Source organism: Sander vitreus, chromosome 24 (assembly GCF_031162955.1).
Source record: "Sander vitreus isolate 19-12246 chromosome 24, sanVit1, whole genome shotgun sequence".
NCBI classification, from domain to species: domain Eukaryota; kingdom Metazoa; phylum Chordata; class Actinopteri; order Perciformes; family Percidae; genus Sander; species Sander vitreus.
In genome coordinates, this window is record NC_135878.1 from 14,179,634 (window position 1) to 14,198,829 (window position 19,196).

Below are 19,196 nucleotides of genomic sequence, written 5' to 3' on the forward strand. Positions count from 1 at the left end.
GGCCAACATAAGCGATGAAATGAACGTGTTTCATGACTCCAGAGGAGAGGAAAAAGAACATAGTGCGGTGCTGCTTAGCCTTCAGGGCATGACAAATCTTTCAATCGGATCCAAAAAGTATACCAAAAATTCAATTTGGACTAACCTCGGCTCTTTTGTCTCTGCGAGAGACACAAAACAAACCGACTTGAGCCCAATCATTCCTTTTGGTTTTGATAATTCATGACTCACCGACTTTATTTACTCAGATCTGGCAACACAGATGGCCAGATGGGTTTTAAACTAACCTGTTTTAACCACATCCAATGAGCACTGGTTGGGAGATTTGTGGGTCAAAAAGCATCTTGGGTGGACAACATGAATCCCCTTTGCGATGAATGAACTTGACATATGTCTGTCTGTCTGTCTTTATAGATGTCTATGTTGCAAACAAGCTTTATTTCATTTTAGTGTTGTTGATCCTAACTCATAGAAATAAAGTGGATAGAAAGGCCATTTCAATTCAAATCAACGTTGCTGAATGGGTTTTATGGGTTGTGGCTGGAAGGGATACAGCTATGGGCTGGAAGTTGCGCTAAATTACGCAAAATCTCACAAAATCTAGGCTAATAATAATAATAATAATAATAATAATAATAATACATTTTATTTAAAGGCGTCTTTCTCGGCACTCAAGGACACTGTACAGGGATACAAAAGACATTTAAAAGCTGAATGCTCCTGCTCCCCATGGTGGTGAGATGGGCGGAGGGGACATACAGGTGTATGGAGGAAGAGGATCTGAGGGAGCGGGAGGGAGTGGGAACCTAGAGGAGATCAGACAAATATGGGGGGCGGGGGGGGGGGGTGTGAGGTTGTGGATGGCCTTGAATGTAAACAGGAGGACTTTGAATTGGATACGGGGCCGGGAGCCAGTGGAGCTGTTGGAGGACAGGAGTGATGTGGTGGAATGCTCCCCCCCCAAATCCATTGGATCAGAGTACTGTCACTTGGCTGCCTGTTCTGTCAATCTTCCCAGCCCTTGTCACATTGTCACACATCACCAATTAATGTTTTCATGATGACTATCCAAAATTCTGACACCATGGAACCAGTGCAGGAATTAAAAAAAATAAATAAAAGTGTCAGACTGTGTTGTCTGTCAGCTGGCGTCAAGTGGTGCAGTCCAGAAGGAGCTCAGTCCTCCACGTCAGGGGATACACTGAGGGAGTCAACAAGTTCTAGGAGAGGGTTCCGTGTCTCTAGGAATGTCGAGATAGAGCCTTTCAGAGAAGATCTGAGCTTTTCAAGCTTCAAGAAGGATTTAATGAGTACAGCGATGTGCTGGAAAAGATAAAGGAATTTGGGGACAACCATCTTAATTAGATTTATCCGGCCCACGAGGGAGAGCGGTAAGACCGACCAGTGGTCAAAATCACTTTCAGTTTTTTTCGACTAGAGGTAAGAATTTTTCGCGGAACATGTCTGAAAACAGCCGTTGTGATAAAAAAAGTTTGTCAGAGAGTTTATCAGTATGAGCTTGTTTTTCTGATAGTTGAGCTTGTAGCCAGAATACGCACCGAACCGTTCCCAAATGTTTAGAATCACAGGAAGCGAGACGGCTGGGTTAGAGATGTACAGGAGCAGGTCGTCCGCATACAGTGAGACTTTATGAGTTGTGCCAGATCGAATGATGCCTTTCGAAACCTTCCTCCGGGTGAAGCCAAACGGCCAGAGGTTCTATCGCGATGGCGAAGAGGAGTGGTACCTCTCCGGAGTGAGAATAGTGGTGATAACGTGTTGTTAGTTTGAACTGAGGCCATCGGACATGAATATAATAATCTGACCCAGAGGATAAAATTGTTATCAGGCCAAACCTGTTCATTGCCTCATACAGGTACCCCCACTCGACCCTGTCGAAGGCCTTTTCGGCATCGAGGGACACCACGATTTCCGGGGTATCATTACTTGGCGTCTAGTGTTGTGGGAAGACTGTTGGCCAGGCATGAACCCCGTCTGGTCTAGCGAGACAATGGAGGGCATCACCCGTTGAAGATGGAGTGCAAGAACCTTTGAGAGAATTTTGAGGTCAAGACACATAAATTTAATAATGAATGTGATGTTTTGTTTAGCAGAATTATATTGTGTTGTTTCTATGCTGTCTTCTGATAAAATGAGTCATTGCTATGTATATCGTATGTGGTTGCATTTGAAGCACTTCCTTCCAATCACAGTAATGATGTGTTTAGTGATATCCTTGCACTGTTGGTCTTGACCGGTCTTGAAATAAAATCCTGAGTCCTCTTTATTTGAGACCGAGACAAGATACACACACACACACACACACACTCTCAGTGAGCTCCATTCACACGCAAAGGTGCTGCTTTGTCCCTCTTTGTCCCCACATTCTCAGATGGTGACTTCACTGTGTGTGTGTGTGTGTGTGTGTGTGTGTGTGCGTGCGTGCGTGCGTGCGCAGCAGCAATAACAGTCTGGGGCTGACTAGTCCCCCAAAACCCTGGAGCTACACACACACACAGTGACTCGACTCGTCTGGCCTCTTTGCTCATCTGGGGTTGATTAACGTCACCACTTCCCTACACACACACACACACACACACACACACACACACTTATGAGCGACGTGACGACGACGTGACGACGGCTTCCAATGAACTCAGTCACCCCTTCAAAATAAAACCCGTCTCTCTTCTTTCTTTTCCAGGACTTTCCTGCTTTGTGTACCCCCCAGTGTTTCTCAAATGGGGGTACGTGTCCCCCTAGGGGTACTCTGGAGAACTGCAGGGGGGTACGTGACATTTTTTTGCAAAATGTTTTTCAGCTACTGTCTTTTTTTTCTGGAGTTTGTCCCTTTTCAAAGTTTTTCACCTTTTTTTCAAGGTTTTGTCGTTTGTTTTTGCCTTTCTTTACTTTTTTCTACTGACTTTTTTTTCTTCAAAGTTTGTGTCTCTTTTTTCAAAGTTTTTGTTACTATTTTCGACCTATTCTTGCCTTACTTCCTTCTTTCTACCGTTTTTTTTTCTCGCCTTTTTCCATCAGCATTTAAATGTTTTCCAGGTACAAGGCTGTCGTTTAGTAAATCTATCGCTGACATCGCTGTATTGTTCCTCTTTATATAGACTTTTTTTTTTTTTTTTCCTACCAAAAATTATTCGTGCTGGTTAGGGGGTACATGGCTTAAAAACTGTTCAAAGAGGGAACATTATTGAAAAAAGCTTTAGAGAATGAAGGAACAGTTCTACAAGTATGATAAAAGCTGGGAAAGTGATGGAAAACAGGAAGAGTCCCGTAGGAAATGAGCACACCCTACAGCCAAGCTTGAGTCGTCTTTTTTTTTTTTTTTCTTTTCTTTTTTTTTCTCGACTCAATACCACGTTTGAATAAATCCCCTTGTTAAAATGGATAGATTTTCACATTCCAGTAAAGATCTTGTGGGACTGCCGGGTGGGAAACTCGAACCCCGCCAATACGAGAAACTACCCAGCTCTCCGGGGAAATTCACAGTGTACTTTACATCTCTGATTTCTTTCCTCAAAACAATTAGGGCTCGTTGTTTTCCTTGGCCGACCGCAGTGCTGTTAATTCAATCTGAGTGCCTAACGGCGAGCATGTGAGTGACGTCACGGATGTTAATTCCCACCTCGGGGGGAGCCTCTACGGTTCCTCGACGGTCTGTTAGTGGACGATGTTATATTCAGTGGTGGAAGAAGTATTCAGAGCTTTTACTTCAGTAAAAGTACTACAGTGTTACAAGTCCAAGTCCTGTGTGTGTGTGTGTGGTTGTGTGTGTGTGTGTGTGTGTGTGTGTGTTTGCGCGCGTGTGTGAAAATGTGTTAGTTAAATAGTTTTGTTGCGTATTCTTATTCCTATTCATGCTTTGTTTGGATGTTTATGTTGTTTTTAATGTAAAGCACTTTGGGTTTACTTGTAAGAAAAAGGCGCTATGCATATAAAATTGACATTTGGCATTGAGATTTTGCAATTCATAAATAAACATGAATATTTGAATTATGGTTCAGTATAAAATGGCCCAAACTAATTTCAACTCTGGTGTTTTAACCGGCACAAAAGCCCTGTCTCATGAGAATCTACTTCATTTTAGTTGTTAATAATCAGTGCACAATAAGCTGCTTTTGCTTTATACACTAACCAAAGTTTATTTTTTGTTTTGTAGTTTGAGTTTTTTTTCTCATAAATAACTATTTTATGTTTAGACGTGAATTTTAGTTTGATTTTGTGATTTTTATTTAAATGAAATTGACTATTATGGATTGACTCGCCAAGAGAAAACACTTCGTTCATTGTTAGCACGCTAAGCTAAGTTAGTTATTTGCATTGACCTATATAAAATGGACCAACAGATCCCGTGTCTCTGGACCGAGACCAGTGAAGGACATTAGAAGCTCTTTCCCGGTGATGGCTGAGCGTTACTGAGCAGCCTCCAACTGAGCTTGAAGACGTAGATGTGCCGTGAGCAACCTGTCTGAAAGTTGGAAGTCTTCTGGTAGCTGTGCCAAGAGAAATCTCAATCATTCCCAATCTAGCAGAGACGGAGAGCGTAGGTATATGTAAGGAGATAACATAGACACAGGCTAATTATTGATCACTAAAATGATAGTTAACATTAGTCATTACACTTAAACAGCTAATGGAAGTCCAAACTGCCTGAGAGCTTCTCCTGTACTATACGGTAACTCCTCTACTATGAGACAGGAAGTCTCGTGGTTATGACCCAATCGTTAGCCTATTGTTATAAAAACGTCTGCTACGGAGCCAGTCAAAGTGGCGCCAAAATGAATGGGAGTCAATGGGATGCTAACGGGAGGTGATGGCTTGTTAGCATCAAAATGGCGCCATTGGAGCTACGCGTTCCGAGGAGAAGCTGACCCCCTTAGTTATTTGCTGTTTGTGTGTGTGTGTGTGTGTGTGTGTGTGTGTGTGTGTGTTTGTTTAGTTTGAAAGCAGTTCATTAACAGGCACCACACGGTTTTAATTTTCGGGTTTTATTAGCCGATAAACACAAACACACACACACACACACACACACACACACACACACACACACACACACATGTTGTTTACCCTGCCACTCAGAAACATGAGTCCTGTTCCTGTAACAAACAGGGTTACAAAACACACTCAAGAAATCTGTATAGTAATATAATAACAGAAAACGTTGTGGCAGTTCTTTACCCGGACTTTGCCCTTTAATTAGAAACCTAGCTACAGTAGCTACAGAACACTTTCTGTTAGGCCCATTATTTAAAATGATCTGATAGAACCCTGCTCTGTTAGTAAACTTGTGAAAACCTAGAAAGAACCTTCAAAAATGTCAAACGTGTAACTTAACTGTAATCAGACGGCAAACGTCGAAAACAAGTGGGAGCACAAATGATGCAATACGAAATATTTTGGTTTTTATAGACCTTTACTAGATTAGCACTTTAGAACACACAGCGTTATGCAATGCATTAACATTTATCTAGTATATATTAAATCGTATTGTACCTTGTTTGTGAACTGTCCTTTCACGTGCTGCTCTTCGTGCCTCTCAATTGCCGATTGTCGATTGAGAACATACTCTCATTTGCAACAACGACCTGATCACGTTCACACAGTTCCACATTCATACCTGGAAGCTGCCCGGTACAACCACAGTCTAAGAAAACTAAGCTATAAAAATAATTCTTGGTATGAATTTAGAAATGTTTTTAATGTTATGCAATACATGTGACAGTGAATCCTTTGGATCAACTGTATCCGTGGATGGTTACCTTACTGACAGTAAGCCTATCATTAATGTCATTTTGTTTCACAAATAGGCTGATTTATATTTGCTAATAATATGTTGGATTTCATGTTAAGACATTTCAAGTTTTGAAAAAACTTTCAGAAGTTGCCAAGAAACTCCCTTTCTTTGCAACTTCTCACTTACTTATTTCCCTCCGACGCACCTGTCTCAGGTTCTAGATGGGCAAAGTATTTTTCTGTACTGAAAAAAGACAAAAATGAACAATAATTTGCAGTAACTCTGAGGACCTCCCCCTGTTGAAGATATCTGCCCTATTTACTGTTATTGATCGTAAATCTAACTGACTAGTTGACTTGTTTTCTAACAGTTTTCTGCTGTTTGCTGTGAAGCTCCGTTCTGGTCCAACAGCACCATCTTCAGGCCACTGGTGGTATTACAGCCTCACACGTTTCCACTCCACACACTGGTTAAAGTTCCATTTTACACCTGAGTACAAACTTTGAGGTACTTTACTTGTGCATTTTCATTTAATGATACTTTCTACTTCTTCTGGATCAAACAAGTAACATAAAACAAAACAAAAACACACTGAGAAGAAGTATAAAGTACAGTAAAGTACAAATAAAATAGAGCAAGCAAAAGTGGAGCAAGAATTGGGTTTCAGTTTTTGCTGTGTTTTAAATTTCAAGTTAGCTACCATTGATTCTGGGTTGAGTGTTTTTTTTTCTGTTTGATTGAATTACTGACTCAGCGATTGTATATGCTCATATAGACACCACAAATCATGGGGCACTACCCTTGTTTTGAGATAAATGTCTTTTATTCGCGGTCTTGGATAAGTACTTCATTACCCACAATCCTAAACAATCCCACAATCCCACAGTGACGCCTCTGATTGGTGGAACTCATGCTGGGGTGTCAGTACCCGATCTGTGCTGCCTGCACGATCTGTCACGAGGCTTTACGACACTGCACGAATCACGATCTGTTCCACGCGCCTGACGTTAGCCGCTGCCGGGAAGCTAACGTTAGTTTAGCTAACAGCTAATTGGGCTAACCGCTAGCTGACAGCATGATTCAGTCTAAAATAACGTTAACTCAAACTTAACACTGGGTAAAGCCGTCTACAGCTGACGTAACAGCCGTTATATATTTTAACGGTTATTTTCAGGTTTTATTTTGAGGGTCTTTTAAAGTTATTACAAGCTGTCACAGCTAGCGGTTAGCCGAATTAACTGTTAACTAAACTAACGTTAGCTTCCTTTTGTTCAGTGGTGTGCGGTGGTTTATGGGAGGAGTAGTTCCTTCGCTCTGAGATGACGATATGTACACAGTCTTGTACCTTTTGACTTTTTTGGGATTTCCCGTACGTTTTTTTACTCGAAATGATACGTTGTATGCTTATGAGTCACGTACCACCTGGTTAGCCTAAGGCACGGTCTAAAACTCTTTATATACAGATTTTTCCAGACATCAATGGGAGAAATGACGGGAAGTTTACTTCCGGAACCCAAGGTCTCTCAGAAGAGGGGCGGGACTGTTGAGCTCTATTACTGAAATCATAACGACAGAAATGACTACATTGTGTCAAATGTATTCTATGAATGGTTAATAAGTACAATTAACAATGCAAGAAAACAATGGATTATTGCAACTAAGTATTGACCTTTTTCCTTTCTTTGATCTCTCTTTGGTGTTTTGAAGCTCTAAAAAAGCCTTCTACTTTAGTAGTTTTTCAGTCTATTTAATATACAACTTTAAGAAGAAACTCTAAAAGTAAAAAAAAACAAATATGCAGAAACAAACACGGGCTTGGGTTGAATTCAGGTTGACAAATGATGGTACAAACACACAGGTTATCCCTCACAGCTAATTCATTACAGCGTGTTACTTTAGTCCGAGTTAGAAATGTTCCGATAAGGCCTAAAATGCTGGTATGGGTTTCAGAAAGTACTGGGGTTTATGCACCGATCCCATACCATCTTATTTAGCTCTGAAGAAAATCTACTTTAAAGTAGTTCATTTATGTTTTTTTTCCATTATGACTGTCAAACTGGATAATAAAGTTATGTGGCGTTCATCGTTTGGGTTTGTTCATGTTTCACAAACAGTTTAACAACAAAGATAGAAATCATATCACATCCATACAGGTATAGTAGTATACAGCTGTTAAAAAATAATAATATATATGACACCCTGGTATCGGCCGATTCGCAAGTTCAGGTATCGGAATCGGTAACCGGAAGGAAAAAATGGTATCGGACCATCTTAAGTCCCTAAAAATATTACAGTGACCAGCGTGGAAAGCAACCAGCAGCCAGTTAATGTTAACCAGGGTCTGGCAGTTTGGCGTCAAAAGATTTTGTCCAGAGGAAAAGACTAAGTGGGACAGATGGTACGCCTGCGGAATAATGTGCGGCAAAAGATCTGACCTCAACAGGAAATGCTACTTAAAGGACAATTCCGGCGCAAGATGAACCTAGGGGTTAATAACACATGTATACCGAGTGGACCGCTCTCTGGGATCTATTTTCATGCTAATCGAATGTGTCTGTAGCTTGAAACTAGCTACCGCAAACAGGGGGTTAGCTGCTAACACTAGCTTTCAGGGCGCAGGGTAAATCACTATTTCTACACCACTAACAAGGCTCAAAATAGCACCACACTTAAACAGTAGCATAATGAGGGTCCCTACATGCAAACCGTGCAACCAGTAACCAGTAACATAGCTCAAACACAGCGTTCGTGATTCGACTGGTCATGACTGTTATCCAAGATGGTGGCCGCATGTAAACATTAACGCTACTGTCTTTATAATCTATCTTTTGTAATAAACTGCCTGTACACTTACAAAGTCAAAGTCTCAATGCTTCGGTTTGCATGTAGGGACCGTACCGTCTTTATGGTACCGTTTAAATGTGGTGCTATTTTGAGTGATTTACCCTGTGCCCCGAAAGCTAGCGTTAGCAGTTAACCCCCGGCTAGTTTCAAGCTACAGACACATTCGATTAGCATGAGCAACAAGCAACAGATCCCAGAGAGCGTTTGACTCGGTTCACATATGTTATTAACCTCTAGGTTCATTTTGCGCCGGAATTGTCCTTTAAATTACTGTTAGTTATTCTCAGGGGCAATTCCAGGATTGTTTTTAAGTGGGGAGGCACAGAGGAGGACATTTGATCAGAATACAGCATAGAAAATATGCCTAGAAAATTCGTTTTTTTGTTGTATGTTTTTTTGCTTTTTGAGACAAATTACAAATAAACTTGTTTTTTCATTTTCCAATTACAATTACCAGTTATCCAATGATACCCTCACATAAGAAATTTGTTCAGAAAGATTCTCAGAAGTTCGTCTTGCAGCCTTTCGGTGGCAGCAATGTGCAAAGTTGCTTTTGGAAATTGGCTACTTTTTTGTAAAAATGCGGTGTAACAAAAGCTCTTGGGTCCTCGACAACTCAACCCAAGTCTGTATTTTCAAAGTGTTCCCTATTTTTTCTTCATGCGTCCTCGTTGGTCTCCAGAGGTTCCCAGCTTTGGAGCGCCGTATCAGAACTGAGAAACTCCTCGTCGTCCACATGATCGTCGTCCATCTCTTTGGTGACGTAGGAGCCTTTATGTCTGGACAAACACCACAGCAACACCACTATGATGCAGAGAACCAGCAGCAATGTGATGCAGGCGATCCCTAGAAGGTGTTAAACATGTCGGGACAGGAGATCACTAAAAGATTTCACGGAATTCTGCACATGGTCAACAGTTTTTCTGCCAACACATTTTCACTCCAATCACGTGAAAAAGCAACGCTTGGTCAGGTCAGACGCAAAAAAGGTCTCCTTTAGCGCTTGGTCGGGACTCTTGGCGTCACTTTTGACGCTCTGGGTCGGGATGTACGTTTAGCGGACAGGCGGCAAAAGAATGGGACGGTTAGGTTTAGGAAAAGATTGTGGATGGGGTTACATGGTTACGTTAGCAGCTTAGTCTTAGAGAACGAGACGTCGTGACCGATAAGACCCGATCAGGCGGCGAAACATTGGCGTCAGTGTCGGTGTTGCCAAAGGTCTCCGTTTGCGGCCGTTGAGACTGGGGGGCAGGGGGAATGAGAGGGGGAAACGCCAGAGCAGGGGGAATGAGAGGGGGAAACGCCAGAGCAGGGGGAATGAGAGGGGGAAACGCCAGAGCAGGGGGAATGAGAGGAGGAAACACCAGAGCAGGAGGAATGAGAGGGGGAAACTCCAGAGCAGAGTAGGGGGATTGAGAGGGGGAAACACCAGAGCAGGGGGGAATGAGAGGGGGAAACTCCAGGGCAGGGGGAATGAGAGGAGGCTAAACGTAGCAAAAGTTTTTAAACCAAAACGTAGCAATGTAAATGTAGCCTTAGACACCCTTGGTAGGGACTCTAGGCGTCACTATTTGATGCTCTCGGGACTCATGTCTAACCCTTGGGCGTTTGGCGCTTGGTTGGGACTCCTGGCGTCACTTTTTGGCGCTCTGGGTTGGGACGTACATTGAACTGACATTCGACACAAAAACGGGACAGTTAGGTTTAGGAAAAGAGGTGGGTGGGGTTAGAAAATGTACGTTTCAGTGACACGCGGGACAAGATCGGGACATGTACCCAGGTCTCCTGGGGAAAAGTCCTGTGTTGTTTGACCCATCCACCCCCCCGCCCACCCCATCATACTACTCTCTACCGTTGTCTCTCTACATACTACGTCATCTTACAGCGCCGCGGTCGAGCTGCTGCTCTGCCCGGCGCGTTCCATACAGATGCTAAAGGGTGATTTTTGCATTAAATGGTCCGAAGAAAATCCACTGTTGAGGACTTAAAACAACCTTTTACTGCTGGTTTCTTATCCGTTAGCGTCATTACAATACAATACAATCAAGAGAAACAAAGTTCACTTCTCACCTCCGATTAGGGGTGCAAAAGCTCCATCGTCCAGGTCGATGCCTGTAAAAGACACAAATCAGACTTCACATAAAATGCTAATTGAATTCATTCGTTGACTATCACTAAGTTATACGTAGCTTTTCCAAAAAAAGGCAATCCTTTGCAAATGTCAAATTGTTTTATCCAGACACCTCAGATGTTTGTATGTCTGTTCTCTGTGCACGACCTCTGGTTGCCAGCGAAGATCGATGTCACATTGTCGCGCGACAGGTCGGGAACGGCGACTGTAAAGAGGTCTTAAGTGTGTGTTTGTGTGAGCAGATGGCACCTTGTACGGCAGCCTCTGCCACCAGTGTATGAATGTGTATGAATGTGTTTAAATGGATCCTGTACTATGTTAAAGTACTTCAAATAGTCGTTGAGACTACAAAAGCGCTATACGAATACAGTTACATTTATATTTAAAGGTATATGGATATAGGCTAAATGTACTTTTTAGGGGTAAATCGGGGCGTCCCCATACTACATATACTGTATAAAATCCAGTTCATGTTAATATTAATATAATTAATGAATGAATCTGCTGCATTGTTCAAAATGTTCTGCAGATTCAAAACATTACACGTGTTTTGGGATGTTTTTTTTCTAGGAATTATGCAAACCTAACAACAAATGTTTGCTTGCCACAGCATTTAAACTCTTTGACTTCATTACCCCCGGCCAGTTTTGATTATAACCCACCCGTGAAATTAATATGTTGTAACATATATGTTACTCATTGGACCACCCCATACAGTTTAGTTTCTTGTCAAGTCATTATTTTTGTTATGTTAAGATGCTTATACTGTATGCAGTTACAGCTAATACTAGTAGTGGTGTAAAAGTCATTTGCACTCCTCGCCACCAGGCGGCGACATTGACCAGTAGATGGCAGAGTGAACTAACTAAGGCTAAAACAGAACTGGCCTCAATTCTCCTAAGTTTAGGAAAAGCTAGGTAGAAACTACAGTGCAACTAAATGTCTTTTTTTTCGGTTAATTACAGGTAAATAAGCATTATGAATCCAAACATGATAATACGTTAGTGTTGTCAAATTAGTGAATAGTGTTCCTGACGCGTGTTTTTATAGTTTAATAGATTAATATTGACACACACAAGCTAGCACTACAGTTAGCTTGTTAAGTCCGTGCTTTATCTGTTAGGTACGTGTGTGTGTGTGTGTGTGTGTGTGTGTGTGTGTGTGCGTGTCAATGTGTGTGTGTGTGTGTGTGTGTGTGTGTGTGTGTGTGTGAATGTGTGTGTGTGTGTGTGTGTGTGTGTGAGAGAGTGTGTACATGTGAGTGTGAGTGTGTGTGTACATGTGAGTGTGTGTGTACGTGTGTGTGTACATGTGAGTGTGTGTACGTGTGAGTGTGTGTGCATGTGAGTGAGTGTGTGTGTGTGTGTGTGTGTGTACATGTACATGTGAGTGTGTGTGTGCGTGTCTGTGTGTGTGTTTGGGTGTGTACATGTGAGTGTGTGTGTGAGTGAGTGTGTGTGTGCATATGTGTGTGTATGTGTGTGTGTGTGTGTGTGTCTACGTGTGTAAATGTGTGTCTGTGTACGTGCGTGTTTGGGTGTGTGTGTGTGTACGTGTGTGCGTGTGTGTGTGTGTGTGTGTGTGTGCGTGTGCGCATACATGTGATTATTCGGTTTCTTTCTGTTATTCACTATACTACAGTATATTATATTATAAATCTGTGTTGCATATCGATCTGTTGCTACATATGTGGATTAACTAGAGATCCAATTGTGTTTGAAATATATATCTGAAAATAATCTGCTGAAATGAATGTGTTTATAGCCACTGTATATTCTGTAACTGAGGCACTTGAAATGAGGCAGTGTAGTATTTTGTAGTTTACAAGAAAATATGCTGAAAGACATTTTGGTTGTATTGTTTTTGTCTCGAGTAAAAAAAAAAAAGGCTTGTGTTGATGTCAGCAGCCATTCCGCTAGTAGAAACTACAGTGCAACGCAGTGTCTTTCTTCTGTTAATTACAGATGGAGTTTTTCGAATTAAAACATGTGGCATCAGATGACCTCCCCTGTCATCAATCTGCACCCTGCTACACCGACACCAGCCAAGCAGCCGAGATGTGATTTTCAACAGCAGGTAAACAAAGCAGAGAGATAAGTGGGCCTGTGGCAGCAGACACAGTGGAGGAAATGTTGCCTGTTTCGACAGTGGAATCACCGTTATTCCCAAACTGGGCAAAATACAGATGATGAAGAGCAGACGCCAGTACATCTTGACAGATGTTGTGCTGATGTTCACAGCTTTGTGGTGTGAAAGAGCTGAAAAGAGAGATCTTGTGTTATGTCCTCATCATAATAAAGGGTTTGTGTTGATCTGGGCATACGTGAGGTTTAACTTTATATTGTTATTTGGCAAGTCAGTTAGGCTATGTTCACACTTGGCTCCCTCTCTCTGTTCTTTCTCTAGCTCGCTCCACCACTTTGTTTGATCTAATGTTAGCAGCGCTCTCTCTCTCTCTCTCTCTCCCTCTCTCTGTTCTTTCTCTAACTCGCTCCACCTCTTTGTTTATCTAACGTTAGCACCGCTCCACATAATGCTCTAGGATACTGTAGCAGTAGCTATTGTTATAGCAACAAAACAGGCTCTCGGCTGTCTTTTGGACACCATTTCGTATGCCAGTGAAAACAATTAGGGGATGTATTGGATGCACAATCTTGTTTGTTTCTCATGGAATTCTATTACAAACCATGTGGCGTTAACGCCTGTGATAAAGCTACTGGAGGAGACGCATGGCAGCACAATCCAACCACGTATGGTATTCAAACACCCTCCCGTCTATTTTAAAGCCTCAATGTGTGACAGAGACGAGGTGACAGAGGCTGCTTTTACACTTCAGGGCCAAACAGGGAAGCTCTGTAGCTACTGTACACACTCTAAGAAATACATCCTTGAAATAACAGTTAGAGTTCTGGCAGCTCATTACCTAAGGACTTTGCCCTGCAATTTACGGAAATTTTGTGTGTAACTGCAGTTTAAAATACAAAACATTTTATGCTAGGCCTAGTATATTAAATTCTCGCTCAGTTTGTAATCTTAAAAAATATTTCTTTTAAGTTTTTTTAAGTTAAGTGTTCTTTTGTATTTGCGTTTGTTGTGTTATGGTTGTCTAAGCTACTGGATGCCTACAATTTCCCTCGGGATGAATAAAGTATCTGTCTGTCTGTCTGTCTGTCTGTCTGTCTGTCTATCCAGTAAGATACTTCCATAAAGTAGTTAGGAAAGTAAAGATTCCCAGCCCCAGCTGGTTAGCCCCTCTTTGGCCCACTTTGGCCCTGCTGTGGAAATAAGGGCCAGCCGTATCAGTGTGTCCGCTCTTATCTCCGTGGCGACAGGCCCCCGGAGGGCGTCACACTCACTCCTTCATACCCGTGATCCTCTCCTGACATCAGCCTGATAAGACACTCCCTGGTTAACACACACACACACACACACACACACACACACACACACACACACACACACACACACACACACACACACACTCACGCCAGCGGTGTTGGGCAGTATATATTTTTACTTAATATTATTACTTTCCACACTAATCCAAGTAATGCTGCGTTACCAGAATGTGATTAGTTTTTTTTTGTCCCAGGTAGGCTTTTCCCAGTTTGGGATTAATAAAGTCCATCTATCTCTCTTTCCTATCTGGTGATGTGATGAGGACGCTTGTCGTAATGTAGCGTGCGGCAGGTCAGGGACGCGATATTACGAATCCCACTATGGCCACGCCAAGACCCGCCCTTCAATAGCATTTATTGGCCAGGCGCCCATGCTTACGCAAGGTAACGTAACCCCATTTGTTCAGGTCCCATCCCCTGACCAATCGGCTATCCTAACCTTAACCACTCAAGGTCAAATGACCTAACCCCAACCAATCGAGCTGCTTCGTAGGTCGGGTCTTGGCGTGGCCATAGTGGGATTCGTAAATTTGCGTCAGGGACAGGGTCACGTGACGTCACCGCGGCTACTAGCCAAAAAGCTAAACGAAGGATGACGGAGAGAGGAATCATTTCAACAGCCCGAAGCAGGGCTGTAGTCCAGTCCACCTTTGTTCGAGTCCGAGACCAGGAGCTGTTGAGACCGAGTCCAAATGAGAGACTGTCAAGACCGAGACAGAAACTTACTTACCTGTTCATAATTTATGTGATGTAACTGAAACCTCATCCTCTGCACTACATACTCAACACGTAAACAAGTGTGTTTTCGGCCGCACGATGCTGTAAATTTCAACGTGACTTCCTGAGAGCCTCCTCGCCGTTTGAAGATGCCTAACCGTGGGAACCCCCGCCGACCTCCGCTCTAGCGGGCATCGCCCGATAACGCTTACATTACTGAAAGAGCTGAATAACTAGACCAACAGTCATTTAAATATGTAAAAATTAGAGCGTTATTAACATTGTCGTTACTACCGAATTGCATTGTGGGATATTTATGCCGGCGTATTGTCCAGTATTGAATACTGTTATATTTTACCGGCTATAGTTTGCAACTCACGTACTATTGGTTTCATACTACGGTTTTGGACGTACTTAAAAAAACCTCACATACTGTTTTAGCTACTAAAAAGCATGTTCGTGTGGAATTTGGGACGCAGCCAATGTGTTGTATGTGTACAAAGGCCTGCACATGTATGTACGTACCCTTCGTCACTGCCTCTGTCACAAGAGGAAGACGAGTCCAGGCTTCAGCTGGGGCAGGGGCAGGAGTCGCAGCTGCAGGGGCAGCAGTCGTGGGAATGGCCATACCGTTTGTCACCATCTCGGTCAAAACCGCAGAAAGCGTAGCCCCGGTTTCAGGTGCCCTCGGTGGGACAGTGGTAACCATCTCGGTCACATCCTCATACCAGGTGAGTTCTGTCATTTCAACCTGAGCAGAAAGAAAACCCCCGCCCGCGACAGGACAATGCATACTTTATATCACGTTCAATATCTCCAGGCGAACCAAAGATGGGAAGAAATAGCTTAGACCGGGGAGGGTTCATAATTTTTAAACAATTTATGGCAGGCCAACTTAAAATATTCATTAAAGTTAAGAACGAGCACTTGACAAAATGTTTATTTTTACAATGAGTTTAATTTTCTGCCGATTTTTTTGCAGCTTCCTCTTCTTAAAGGTGCTCTAAGCGATGTTGAGTGACGTTACTTCGTTTGAAGTATTTTCAAACAAAACGAGGCTAGCTCGCCCCTCCCTCCTCCTCATCCCGTCCCCTTCCCCCTCCCTTCCGTGCTTCCGCGCACTAACCCCCCCAACCCCCACCCCCAACTCCTTCTTGTCGGTTATTGGCTGGAACGCTGGAACACTGTTTATGTTTGGTGGTGCAGGTTGGTACAGTTTGTTTTTTGTTGCCGTTTGTGGAGCCTGGGCTGTCTACAGAGTACAGATTCACACATTTTTCTTATTTTTACAGTAAATAAATAGTTTGTTGTATAACAAATACAAATCTTAAAGTCAAGTTCATAAAGTCACTTTCTTTGCATTAATTTGATTCCCAGTCAAGATCCACTGGTAAGAATTGCTTTCCATTGTTAATATGTACTTAGAAACTGTTCTGAAATGCAAAATAATAGTATTTTAATCATGTGATAAAACATGCGATTAATCGCAATTAACTATAGAAATTCAGCAATTAATCATATATATATTATTTATATATATACATATATATATATATATACATATATATATATATATATATATATATATATATATATATATATATATATACGTAGATATACAAGTTTTTAACTTTCCTCTCACATCCCTTTCTGGTCTCATCAAGCTTTCATTTATGTATTTATGACTGTAGCAGAAGGTAATAGTACACAGAAAAATAAGCTAACTGAGAACAAACATGCAGCAAAGTTATGTTTAGGGAGGACGCACGGCTTTACGAGCAGTGTTTGAGAGATTAGAAATATTGCAGAGTAAAAACGAAAAAAGCTGTTAGTTTGGACGGCAGCTTGTTCTGAAAAAGCAGTCACAATGCAAAAAGGAGAACAAAACTTTAAAGACTTTTTAAACTGCGATTTGGAAAAAAAAAAAAAAGGTAAAAAAAAAAAAACTCACCAGTTCTGAGGCGAAGAGGAAGAATGAGAAGAAGACGAAACACAACAGAGCGTATGCTGAATCACACACACGCACACCCACACACACACGGGTGTGGCGTCAGTCCCCAGGGTCAGGATCTGTTCCTTGGCCAATCAGGTGGCTGACTCCACCCTTTCTGATGCTACACAGCCTGCAGATGTCTGAAACTGTGCAGCTGACAACGCCTCTTACATCATCTCCACACACACACACACACACACACACACACACACACACACACACACACAGTGTGTACACTGTGTTTAATAATCTCACATTCAGCCTCTGAATTAATGTAGACTCAGGTTTAGTGTGTTTGTTGCAGGGGTTATTATTGCCTGTGTTAGTTGTTTTCCTACATTTCCCAGAATGCCTCAAAACAAGCAGAGAAGGGGGTCTATATATATATATATATATATATATATATATATATATATATATATATATATACACACACACACATATACACATACATACATATATACATACATACAGTTTTAATACGTGGCTGTTTTACGATGGATTTTTCCCTGCCTGCGCCCTAACTCTCGAGGGAAGTGCTGAAACAGTTAGAAAAAAAACAACAACACATGGTATATTTCATCCGTCAACACAGAAAGTCAGACATTTGCAAGATTATCAGCAGAAAGCAGAGATGTGGACTTGAGACCTGGTGACTTGGACTCGAGTCACCATTTTTAAGGACTTGCGACTTGACTAAAAATAAATGACTTGAGATAATTAATGATTTGAGACTAGACTTGGACTTGTAAGTTAATGACTAGAGACTGGACTTGGACTTGTAAGTTAATGACTAGAGACTGGACTTGGACTTTTAAGTTAATGACTTGAGACTGGACTTGGACTTGTAAGTTAATGACTTGAGACTGGACTTGGACTGGTAAGTTAATGACTTGAGACTGGACTTGGACTTGTAAGTTAATGACTTGAGACTGGACTTGGACTGGTAAGTTAATGACTTGAGACTGGACTTGGACTTTTAAGTTAATGACTTGAGACTGGACTTGGACTTGTAAGTTAATGACTTGAGACTAGATTTGGACTTTTAAGTTAATGACTTGAGACTGGACTTGGACTTGTAAGTTAATGACTTGAGACTGGACTTGGACTTGTAAGTTAATGACTTGAGACTGGACTTGGACTGGTAAGTTAGTGACTTGAGACTGGACTTGGACTTGTAAGTTAATGACTTGAGACTAGATTTGGACTTGTAAGTTAATGACTTGAGACTGGACTTGGACTTGTAAGTTAATGACTTGAGACTGGACTTGTAAGTTAATGACTTGAGACTAGACTTGGACTTGTAAGTTAATGACTTGAGACTGGACTTGGACTGGTAAGTTAATGACTTGAGACTCAACTTGGACTTGTAAGTTAATGACTTGAGACTCGACTTGGACTTGTAAGTTAATGACTTGAGACTGGACTTGGACTTGTAAGTTAATGACTTGAGACTAGACTTGGACTTGTAAGTTAATGACTTGAGACTGGACTTGGACTGGTAAGTTAATGACTTGAGACTGGACTTGGACTTGTAAGTTAATGACTTGAGACTGGACTTGGACTGGTAAGTTAATGACTTGAGACTTGACTTGGACTTGTAAGTTAATGACTTGAGACTGGACTTGGACTTTTAAGTTAATGACTTGAGACTGGACTTGGACTTTTAAGTTAATGACTTGAGACTGGACTTGGACTGGTAAGTTAATGACTTGAGACTGGACTTGGACTGGTAAGTTAATGACTTGAGACTGGATTTGGACTTGTAAGTTAATGACTTGAGACTGGACTTGGACTTGTAAGTTAATGACTTGAGACTGGACTTGGACTTGTAAGTTAATGACTTGGGACTCGACTTGGACTTGTAAGTTAATGACTTGAGACTGGTCTTGGACTTGTAAGTTAATGACTTGAGACTAGACTTGGACTGGTAAGTTAATGACTTGAGACTGGACTTGGACTGGTAAGTTAATGACTTGAGACTGGACTTGGACTTGTAAGTTAATGACTTGAGACTCGACTTGGACTTGTAAATTAATGACTTAAGACTGGACTTGGACTTTTAAGTTAATGACTTGAGAATGGACTTGGACTTGTAAGTTAATGACTTGAGACTGGACTTGGACTGGTAAGTTAATGACTTGAGACTGGACTTGGACTAGTAAGTTAATGACTTGAGACTGGACTTGGACTGGTAAGTTAATGACTTGGGACTAGACTTGGACTGGTAAGTTAATGACTTGAGACTGGACTTGGACTTGTAAGTTAATGACTTAAGACTGGACTTGGACTTGTAAATTAATGACTTGAGACTCAACTTGGACTTGTAAGTTAATGACTTGGGACTAGACTTGGACTTGTAAG

General features: G+C 41.8%; 1 protein-coding gene across 1 annotated transcript; it reads right to left on the reverse strand.

Moving 5' to 3' along the window:
- Nucleotides 1-7,791: 7,791 nt before the first annotated feature.
- On the reverse strand, nt 7,792-16,895 carry LOC144512615 (uncharacterized). Its single transcript, XM_078243431.1, has 4 exons — nt 16,791-16,895; nt 15,365-15,590; nt 10,664-10,705; nt 7,792-9,439 (listed from the first exon to the last, which is right to left on the reverse strand). The coding sequence occupies exons 2-4, from the start codon at nt 15,582-15,584 to the stop codon at nt 9,252-9,254; spliced, it is 450 nt and encodes a 149-aa protein (XP_078099557.1). The 5' UTR covers nt 15,585-15,590; nt 16,791-16,895; the 3' UTR covers nt 7,792-9,251.
- Nucleotides 16,896-19,196: the final 2,301 nt, after the last annotated feature.